Source organism: Pundamilia nyererei, unplaced genomic scaffold (genome assembly GCF_000239375.1).
Source record: "Pundamilia nyererei isolate P.nyererei 1_Seehausen unplaced genomic scaffold, PunNye1.0 scaffold00070, whole genome shotgun sequence".
Classification (NCBI taxonomy): domain Eukaryota; kingdom Metazoa; phylum Chordata; class Actinopteri; order Cichliformes; family Cichlidae; genus Pundamilia; species Pundamilia nyererei.
Window position 1 is genome coordinate 682,848 of NW_005187471.1, and position 11,193 is coordinate 694,040.

Genomic DNA, 11,193 nt, shown 5'->3' on the forward strand with positions numbered 1-11,193 from the left:
CCCCCCCTTTTCTTTTTGACATGCTTGTCAAATGACATACCCAAATCCAAATGATCTAGCTTTATTTTAGTGTTTGGGGGATGTAGATCCCCTCTACCTTCCCCCACTCTATAACTCCCCCCACTCTATATTCCCCCATCACATAACAGAGAGAGACAAGCTCACTCCTCTTACAACAGCAGCCGGCTTTTAAATCAGGGAGCCTTCAAACAGTGGACAGTCACTCATAGAGGAACAAGGACATGCTGGCGAGGCTCTGACGTCCGTTTCCATTCATACACTGACTTCAGATCTGTCTGGAGGTGTGTCTGTATTCATGAATCTGCCCTGGCAGGCTACCTGTAGCCCATTTATGCAGCTTATTTTAACACTGAATTACGTGTCAAGAAGTAGATTCGTGTCCTCAGATTTATGATGAAACAAATCAAACGCTCATACAGACAAGGCAGAACCCTTATTGGTTGTATTTGCACTCTCTTCAAACATCATCTCAAGATACTGTAAAGATGTGAAAGAAACCTGAAAATGCATGCGCTAACCCTGCAAACAGGTTAAAACAGGTTAAAGGGTCTTTCCTGTGAAGTATTGCTAGAGTTAAAGCTGAAACATCAAAAGGAGCTACAGTGTCCATGCAAATCTTTCTGTCACATGTATGTGCAGCAGCTACACATGTATCATTCTGCATCCCCCTCTTTCCACTATTCTCCAGGGCCTTGTTGTTGCCCTTTTTGTCTCATTGTTGTAACGGCCAGTGAAACTGTTTGTAAGTGGAAACCTCAGCAGGGTGTAATCAGATCTCCCAAAGCGATCCTTTCCACACCAAAGTCCAAATCTAATTTTTGTCATTCGCATCAAATCAAATCAAATTTAACTTGGTTATCCAAAGAACAAAGTTGATTTAATTAGACGAGCCCAAAATATAAAGACGCCGTAGAAAAATTAACAGAAGACGGTCGGTTCAAACAGCATTTCCAGAAGAAAGGCAGTGCATCATGACCTGAGGCGTGCTATTGCTTCCAAAATGAGTAGGACGCACAGATACACAAGGCTCAGAACTTACTCTTTTGTCATATGGAAGTTTGCAATCATTGCAAATACTAATAAATTTTAGTGATATAAAAATAGACAAGTGCTTTCAGTACTTTCCTTGTTTTTTTTTTCTCAAAGTCGAGAGTCTGCGTATCTTAAGTCTAGTTTTTATTACTGTTCAAATTGTTGCTGACACGTGACCACAGTGCTCTTCTGATTTCAATTAGATGTAATAAAGAAATGCCTTCATAAAGCAAAAACTTATAACTTTAATGAGGTTTGGTCAGAAGACAATCTGTTCCAGTCTGAGACAGCGCTGCTATTGTGATTGTCATTAAATGCACACAACCCGGTAAAATCATGCGTTACAGTAGTAAGCAGGGCTTCCATATCAAAGTGTCCTAGTGGAAGTTTGTGAATTCAGACAGATGTTTTGTCAGTGAGCTTCACCTAGCTAGCCAAGCTAACTCCTGTAGTAGTTCATCATATGTAGCAAAAGGACTGTTTCACGACTCAACATCTCAAATTTCTTAAGTCCTAAAACAACTTGAATTCCTGGTTTTATAGCACAGGAAGAAAACGACATCAGAAGGAATGAATGCATGCCCGATGTGCATATGTTTGTGTTTTTTCCAGTCTTGGGTATGTAAGGAAGCAGATTCCCGTATCCGGCTATTTGTGCCCTGCCTTGATAAGGGAAGGTGTTTCCTCTGCTGCCTCTGCGACTCCTTAGGGCTCATTGTGTTGAAGCAGTGGTGATTTATTATTGGAAAGTGTATAATAAGGCTCCCTGGCTTGTCTACAGGGCCAGTTCGACTGGATGACTCGGGGGAGGGGGTGGGGGGGTAATGGAAATGCAGTTGGAGGACCGCATCCAGCAGGATGGGTATACTGTAAATCGGGGGATGGGTGTTTGTGTGTTTGTGGGTGTAACACAAAAGAATTGGGTTAGATGTTGGCAACCCCCTGCTGCTAACGCTGGTCTGGGACTAACACAGCTGTCCGTCTATCCTTCGGTGACATCATCACAGCATCCTGTGCGGTACACAGGCATTCCCACTCTCCCCACCTCCTATACCAACCCCCCACTCTCCCCTCATCCCCAGTTGGCATGTTGACAGGTTTTCAATCGGGCCACAGAGATACAGTACGAGGTTATTGTGGAGAGTGAAGCAATGAGGGACGTCATTCCTCCAGGCGATGACTGATTGAACAGCACGCACAAAGCCCAACACAGCTGATGGGGAAAATAAAAGGCTGTTGTTTCAAGTAATCTATATAAATGTTGTTTTATGCCCGTGGTTGCACTCATGCACTTCTTCTTTCTTTGTTTTTTGTCTTTCTTGTGCAGCTGAAAAGGTGTCATCACTGGGGAAGGACTGGCACAAACTGTGCCTCAAATGCGACCGCTGCAACAAGCTGCTGAACGCCGGGGGCCACGCTGAGGTCAGTGAGAGCTAACGGTGCTGCTGTGTGCTGCTGATGTACATGCGTGCAAATTCTTATCTGGTTCTTCAGCTAAGCATTTTCCCCCATCGTCTGTTAATCTCTTCTGTTTAGTTTTCCATTAAGTGTTTTGCTCTAATGGCTCACAGAAATTCATGAAGTGCCACAGTAAAGTGGCCAATTTTGGCATGTTAGAAGTTTAAATCAGAGGACTGTTTTTGCTTGATGAATAACAAACGTGGGGTTATTATTGCCAAACAGCTTACAGGAAAAATCTGGTTTTCAAACTGATTAATATGGAAGAAAGATTATGTTGTAGTTTGCTTCACATTTGTGACACTTTTGCTTTTATTTTTATTTGTTGCTAAAATATAACTTTCTGCTGGCAATGTAATTGAATTGGGGGGGCTCTGTATCTGCAGGCGGGACAGTGATATGGCCCTCAGCACTGATGTGAATTACTCTAATTAAAGTTGTCCTCTTAATAGCGACTGATAAGCTATTTATGAACTCGTTTTCTGTTAATGCAAGTTCCATTTCCAGTAGTTAAGCCTTTTTTTCTGCAAATAATAATCGCAGCACAGTACAGGTGGCCAGAAAGAATCAAGTCTGCAACATTACTAATTGACACAAGACGTTTGGCTTTTCCACAGGGAGGTTTTGCATTTTGAGGGAAACTTAAAAAAGGTGTCTTAACCTCAAATATTTAAAATCTCATTAAACTTAAAGAATACAATCTTTTCAAATAGAAGCTTTGTATTTGAGGTAGAGTTTATTTCACTGACCTTTTGTAATTTTTGCAGGAAACTGCTGAGGGGGATGTCCCTTTTCCTTCCTTGTTTTATGTCTGGTTGCATCTGTCAATATGTTTTGTCCCCATGGGAATTTGACCCTCTTTAGTCCTGCAGGATGAGTCGCTTTCAGATCCTTCCTCTCAGTCTTGTGTAACCAAACCGCTCTATCATGTCTCAGCATACTGTAGTTTCCCCTGACTATTCACGATCTGGCACCTTCACCCTGGGGGTTTTCTTATCTCGCCCTTTTTATTTGCCTTTCATAGGCCGGCCAACAATTCAATTTCACCTTCTTGGATGTCACTCAGACACCTTTTTGAGTCTCTCGCTTTGGTTAAGGAGGATATGATCTCAGCCTCTTTGTACACAAAACCAATTTCCCTGCAGACCGCAAAGGATGCAGCTCTGCTGTTTTAATCTCTTTGTGATTACAGTAATGTAGTAGTCACAGTCTCTCTGAGGCCTGCACTCTCTCTGCCCACCATCTTCTCCGTCCTCCCTCTCTCTCCATGGACGGCATCCAAACCCGAACTAGTCCATTTGACATTTCATATTTTAAAAAAAAAATGTAAAGGGACTGTGGGATTGCCTGGGAGAGGGTTTGATGTCATCTAAAACCTGGTATGCAGAGGGTTCTGAACTTCTTTAAAAGGAGTTAAAGGGACAGGATGAAGCCCAGTGCGGTCAGTTGTTTGTGGGCTAAAGGAAGGAAGCAGCTCTCTCTGGTTCATACAGTGACCAGCAATCAAAGAGTTAATGGGAAAAGTCTCCACATTGGACCTTGAATGTGTGTAAATGTGGCAAATTTAGGCGCTGATGAAATGAATGAGGGTTAACCGAATGGAAATTAAGCAACTTGCAGTAAAGAAGGTGAAACTGTCTGGGGGAAAATGCTGAAATGCTGGAAACCTGTCATCCTAAAACACCTACAGTGCAACATGTGCTGTGTATAAAATGAGGGGAAACAAAGGAATGTGAGAAGTCTGAAGTTAATCCACCTTCCTTTTAGTGTTTCACATGGCACCTCCAGTCCAGCGCAACAGTGAGAAGTTGTTGAGGTACAGAGCATAACAGGAGGATTAAAAAAAAAAGGTCAGGAAAGAATAGAAATTTGAGAAGAATAGATGGAAAAGACAGATTTAAACTTCAGGATGTAGGAGTTGAACTGCTGGGAACAGAGTGGGTCGTTCTGCTATGGATAGTCCAGTTTCAGGGTCTCTTTGGCTCTGGATGGGTAATGTCTGGTGCCATAGGGGGACTCTGTACATGAGGCTGTTAACAGTACACTCTTGACAGAGGAGCCCTTTGTTTTCTGAGAAAGTCACTTACTCATAGCCTGGCATCGGCACCCCTACCTTCATGGATCTCGTAAGTGTTTAACAGGAAGCGTGAAAGGAGTGTGTGGCTGCTTTAACAGTAGCTGATCCTGTCCCGGTTGATACATTATTAAAGCTGAAAGAGCAGGCTTCTTTTTTTTTTTTTTTTTTTTTTGCTCTTAGAAAAGGAGCTCATGTGGCCAAAGCAGAGGGGATTGTGGGTATGTGCGTTGTTTAACGGAAAATGCCTGTTTTTGTGGGGTCTTTTCTGTTTTTTTCACCTCTACCACCCTGAGCCTGGCACCTAGCCTGCTGAATTACTTGATTCTTCTCATCTATGGGCATTGAGCTCTGGACCAGTGGCCACCCTGGCTCTCAGCCCTGATCCCCTACCCAGGCTGGTCACATGCTCCTGCATTGACCGCCACATTCCCAGCATGCATCAGCAACAGGCCATTTTTGACTAGATTTTTTTTTTTCTCCCCATCCTCAAGTGGAAACTCACAGCGCTCCCGCATATGCAGACACATGGCTCACTGTGAAGTGTGGCGTGAATTTATCAACACAGGCCTGTTGCTTGGATACGGCCACTGTCATCAAAGTAACCTGTGACAGTGACATCATCATTAGGAAGAAGTGAGGTGAAGGGGGGAAATGAACAGGAGTCAGCTCCATTTTTGGATATAGTCACTCCATCTTTTCATACACCTAAATAAAAGACCAAAATTAAAAATGTGACATCAGAAAGGAGTGTCAGAAATATGACTTCTCAGAAATGTCACGCCCAGTTTTCCCTTTTGCGTCAGTATATATTTTTTTGTCCTTTATATGCATGTTGTATCAGTTTGTTTCATCCATAAGTCATGGTGTTTTTCTCTTTCTCCTGCAGCACGACGGAAGGCCCTACTGCCACAAACCATGCTATGCTGCCCTCTTTGGGCCAAAAGGTGAAGTGCAAGTCAACTTCACCTACTCGAGTTCCTGTCAGGTCTTTGTACACCATGTTATCACGTCTTAATAAGCACATAAATAAGCAAAAAAATGAAATAAATAAATAAGATATATGGAAAATTGGTTGATTTATCAGGAAAAATAAATCTGTTTTGTTTTTCTACATTTCTTTGCATTTCTGTGTTGCTATTACTGACCTCGCCACCAAAGTCCGCCCCTCACTTCACTCTTATACATTTGCAGGTGTGAACATTGGTGGAGCAGGTTCGTATGTGTATGATACCCCTGCCAACAACAACGGGTCTCCCACCAGCGTGGATTCAGCCTCCAAAGCTGAAGAGAAGCGTGCTTACGCACCCAAGGCACCATCAAAAGGTAAACAGGAAAGTGTATTCATGCTGCAAATTTGTGGCTCTTTCAGCTGGTAGGATTTTTGGGTTTTTTTTCTCCCCACCCGATGAAGCCATTTGGGTGTTTGCAAGAAGCTGCTGGTCAGAAGGGAAGCGGCTGACTCAGTGATAAGAAAGTCGGTGTGCAAAGTCTCTTGAGGCTTGAAGGGGATTTTTTTTTTTAGATTTGTCAGACAAGAGCAGTTGCAAAAGTATTTAAATAGTGTGGATTCAGTTGTTTGGCATTTCTGTAAACTTTCATTATGTGAGAGCTACGTTTGGGCAGTAGATGATATGAAGATGTGAACTCGTATCATTTCAAAATCAGGAAAGTTGAAAGAAGGTTTTAAAGTTTCTTGAAATATAAAGAGGAAAGATTCTTGTAGTTAAGGTCAGGTGTTGCATGTGGAACAAGGTGTTGCATGTTGTCTTTGCCTTTTGACTCATCTGCTGTTTGCAGCAGACCAAATGATTGGCTCCTGCAGGAAGGTGTTTAAAACTGGCAACCAGAGTATCTAAATCAGCAGCATTAGTGTCTTTACTCAATATTGTTCCCTTGAAGTGTGTAAAAGCTGCTTAGCACTTGGTCCATTTTTATTTTTATTACCCCATGTTATTAGTTGACGAAATTTTACACCTGGGAAAACAGGTGGTCATTTATTTAACCGTTCCCCTTTTGCTTTGCCACTATTGTAATGTGTCTGTAATGTGTCAACAGCTGGCAGCATCACCACTTTTTCTGGGGAGGCCAACCTGTGCCCTCGGTGCAACAAGAAGGTGTATTTCGGTAAGTAGTTTCACGCTTCCAGGAAACGGGGTATTAAGAAACGTGTCTGAGCAAGAAGGTGTGAATCTGGGAAGTGGTTGCTACAGTGTGTCACCAGGGTTGTATACATTTGTGTGTGTTTTCCACCGTAGCCGAGAAGGTGACATCACTGGGCAAGGACTGGCATCGCCCCTGTCTGCGCTGCGAGAGGTGCAGCAAGACTCTTGCTGCTGGCAGCCACGCAGAGGTGAGAAAAACGGGTGTTTTGGTCGAAGGAATTCAGAACAGAAAAGTGGAAAAACTGAAGAGTTGAGAAAAGAAGTGTCGAAAAGAAAATGAGGCAAAACATCTTGAATATGACAAGAACGTACTCTTTGTATTCCTAACCTAAAATCTCTTAAATTAGCAGGTTTGCTACATATAATCCAAATCTGAATTGTCAAGTTTGCCCTTAAAAAGCTTGTCTAACACTCACTGGTTTAAAAATATTAGACAGTCTTAACAGTATGGCAGTTAATGCTTTACACAAATAAAGAAGAAATGATTTGATATGGGGGCAGCACAGTGGTAGGCACCATCGCCTCACCGTGTGCGGTGCTTGCATGTGCCTGCGTGGGTTTTCCTCCCCCACTCCAAAGATGTGGGTGTCTGAACTGTCGGGTGTACCGACAACAAGTAGATCTGCTCATTTGCAGAAGTAAATTAACTAATCTTTCTAAAATAAAGCAGAAATGAGAGCTGTCACCCTTTTTCTTATTGCTATGGTCGTGTTAATCTTTCTTTTCTTTTCACATTACAGCATGATGGCCAGCCCTACTGCCACAAACCATGCTATGCTGTTCTCTTTGGGCCCAAAGGTAACCGCTAGGGGGTGCTGTCAACCCACCAGTTATCAGCTACACTTGAAGCAGAATGTCTGAGCTGCACATGTTACACATTTCAGTTGTTTCATCATAAGTTTATATGCTTCACAGAAGCTTCCTCCACTCCGAGGTTAAAAATACAGGAAATGCGTCGCAACCTGTCCTGCTCATGTCGTAGCTTTGCCTCTCCCTCTTGATTAACCCCTGACTCCCGCTGCTGTGTCCCTGTGGTTTTTCCAGGTGTGAACACTGGTGGTGTGGGCAGCTACATCTATGACAAGGAGCCCAGTGCAGTGACCCAGCCTTGAGCCTTTTGTCCCCTCAGCCTCACCTCTTTTCTCCACTCGACACTGACCATCAACCACAGTATTATTTGTAGCCTCTTTTCTCTTCCCCACTTGTGTGTCCGTACCTGAGACAACCAGCCTTCTGCTCCAGATCTTCTCCTAAGTCTCTGCTTTTCCCCTTTGCGTTAGCTGGATCAGATTTAGCTACACAAGGAATGATTCATTGACTACAAATGCTGCCTAGACATGTGTTAAATGTATTTGCTGCAGGAGCACAAAACACATCAAGCATTCCCACATTAAGGATATTGCACACCAGCAATGTTTACACATTTCTAAATGTATATGAACACGATAAATGTCAATAGATTAAAACGTAAAGGTCTTAAATTTTCTAATATTTTACCCACAAAACAGCCTGAACAACAAATGTTTTTGATCATGCATGCTCATTTTAAAGAAAAAAAAAAACAATCAGAATGGGATTCTCAGGTGTGCAAAAAAGTGCATTGTGGGTAAGGGAGGTGCAGGTCTTTACTGTGACGTGCTGACAGCCTTAGGAATTTCACCCCGTGGGTGCTGCAGACACAGGTGGTGCTCTGTAGCACGTTGCCAATAAATCTGTGTTTTACAAATGCCATATTTTTAGTTTGGCCACCTGACAACATTCCTCATGTGGAGGGGGAAAAATCAATTTTGTTTGGAGAAGAGGGGAAAAAAGTCCCGATATGATGTTTAGAAGGTGGGAATGTGGATGTCGGAGCCGATTGTTGATGATTTTTCAAATAAACTGAGCAAATAAACTGTATGTCAGAATCATGATAATAACATATGATGTGCTAATACATAACAAATGTTCTGACCCAGTTATATACATGAAGTCTTAGTGAAGTTTAAGGAAGGTTGGGCTGCAGACAAACCTGTATTTATTCTTTTCATTCAAGTCCTTTGAGTTTCAAGCCACTGAAGCCCTCCTGGGACTGATTTTTTTTTTTTGTGTTTTCTTTTTTGAAGGAGGTCAAATGAGGCTGCGTAAGCTGTATAAATCTCTACGATCAAGATTTTTATTATTATTATTTTCAAAGAAGTAACCCTGCTGTTATTTTTCCGAGAGATGACGCATTATTTGAAGTATTATATTTCTTGCCATTAATGAACAAAGTAGCGTAGCTTGTAGAAAGAATAAGACTGCAGACAAGTCATTCTGTAAGAATGTGCATCCTAGTATTACTGTATGACTGTTACTGTGTTTGTTTATTACCTGTTGTACATCGTAGGGCTTAACAGACCCTGCAGGGCTCGCTGTTCGTAGAGCCGAATCGCCCTGCCGCATTCATCTTTTTAATCCCTTGGATAAATATTGCAGAAAGTCTTCATTTGCGCGTGACAGATTCTCAACTCCCTCTTTCTGTTCATGAATTGCAATAAACAAAACACTACACATGGTGTGAGTTTGTGGTATTTTCGTCTCGTTTGTTCTCCTAAGATGGATTATGTAAGTTTTTGTGCTTTTGCTTCAGGGGAGAGTTATGTGTCTGCTTTTAAATAAGAGCCAGGGAGCGTCAGTACAGGAAAATGAATGCAAAACATTATTAAAGTAAATGAATCGGTTGATAACCTTCTCGTAAGTAGTGTGTAGAGTTTAAGTAGTGTGGTTTATGGCACAATAAGTTAATGTGTTTTATATTAAGGAAAGACATATGAAGCACATCTGCTAGTTTAATTGGTGACATCTGTGTTACAGCTTAGTGTATGTATATGATACTGTCTGTATCACTTTACTTTCAAGTCTATTATTTAGCATGGATAAGCAGTATAAATGTGTACTGAATGGGTAAACCAGTGTAGCTGGAATTGATACAAAGCAATTTTAAGCATTATTAATGTACAGAAACAATAGTTTTTTACTGTTTTTACTGCACAGTCTGAAAGGCCTCGAGTATTATCATCACCGTGCATGGCAGGGGGCGTGACCGCCCATTTTTGTGCGTGTGATAACTTGAGAGAGATGTCACCTGGGCTTGCCCTCTAATAGGTCAAGTTCAGAGGGCAAGTCTTTTGAAAAGCTCGTGAATGAGATAACTCAAAAAGAAAGTCGGGAATTTCAAATTAATACCATAGGTGCAGCTACTGGGAGGCTGAGCAGTAGCACTGGTACGGGCCAGTATTTTTTCCATTTGTTTCAATTTGGCCTTTAAGGCCATGACAAAAGGATTTTTGTCAGTTTAAGAACATAATTTATTAAACTAACGTAGACATATACAAAATTAATGAGCTGTGCAAATCAGTGAGATCAGTGGTGCAGGGTGTGTATGGGTGTAGATGAACACGAGGCAGAATGGAGTGCCAGCCACAGCTTTAATATCCGGGAGCAGGGAGCAGGTGTTCCCAGTTCATACCGATGAGCTTTTGCTCAGGAGGAAGCTGGAACACGTGCAGTGCAGACGATATTTCTATGCATCAGCATGCCTGCAGAGGGAACGAGTTAACAGCTTTGCACATTTGAATATGTAGTTTTCAGCATGTCGAAACACTGTAACTATTATTCTTCCCATATTTACTTGATATTGGAGTCATTGTCCATGATGCAAATCTCCTGTTTTGCTACATCCCACGGGTGCTCTACTGGACTGGGATCTGGCCCTTTGACATCATTTCAGCTTCGTGACATGATGTGTTATCCGGCTATAAGCTGTGCTAATGCAGGGACGGACATGGTCGGCAACGATGCTCAGGTAGGCTGGGGCATTTAAAGTACGCCTAACTAAGGGCCCCAAAGTATGTAACTACAATTCCTTTCACCACCAGCTATCTCAACTTGAACCTGAATTCTAGCCTCAGTTTCCTGTTCTTAGACACGAGCGGCACCTCGTGTCTGCGCAATGTTTATTACAAGTGTGTTCAGAGATGCTCTTCTGCATACCTGGGTAAAAAGAGTCATCATTTTTTGAATTTGCATTTAACCAGACAATTTTCTGCAAATTGAAAAAATGGTTGTGTGGGATAATCCCAGAACCGCTGCCCTGATGAACGGCTACCCTGAGGGACGGACACCTGAGCAAGGTAGCGTCCCCACCCACTGCTCCCCGGGCGCTGCACTGGTGGCTGCCCACTGCTTCACTGGGTGAATGGGTTAAATGCAGAGGAGTAATTTCCCTACGGGGACTAACACATACACATTATTATTACATTATTATTATTAGAAGATCAGCAGTTTCTCAAACTGTTCAAACCTTTCATGGTAACTTTGACCATGCTACAGTCAAAATTACTTAAATTACCTTTCTTGAACTTCAGCAAATCATCTTCACTGCGTCTGTGCCTAATTGCATTGAGTTGCCATGTGATTGGT

At 42.3% G+C, this 11,193-nt stretch overlaps 1 protein-coding gene across 1 annotated transcript in view; it reads left to right on the forward strand.

Annotated features, from left to right (window-relative positions):
* crip2 (cysteine-rich protein 2) overlaps window positions 1-9,287 on the forward strand; it is a 19,148-nt gene extending 9,861 nt beyond the window's left edge. The window contains exons 2-8 of the mRNA XM_005736565.1: window positions 2,381-2,475; window positions 5,475-5,532; window positions 5,780-5,911; window positions 6,644-6,712; window positions 6,844-6,938; window positions 7,491-7,548; window positions 7,795-9,287. Coding sequence (XP_005736622.1) covers window positions 2,381-2,475; window positions 5,475-5,532; window positions 5,780-5,911; window positions 6,644-6,712; window positions 6,844-6,938; window positions 7,491-7,548; window positions 7,795-7,862 — 575 coding nt within the window. The 3' untranslated portion in view covers window positions 7,863-9,287. The remainder of the gene's footprint in view (window positions 1-2,380; window positions 2,476-5,474; window positions 5,533-5,779; window positions 5,912-6,643; window positions 6,713-6,843; window positions 6,939-7,490; window positions 7,549-7,794) is intronic.
* Window positions 9,288-11,193: the final 1,906 nt, after the last annotated feature.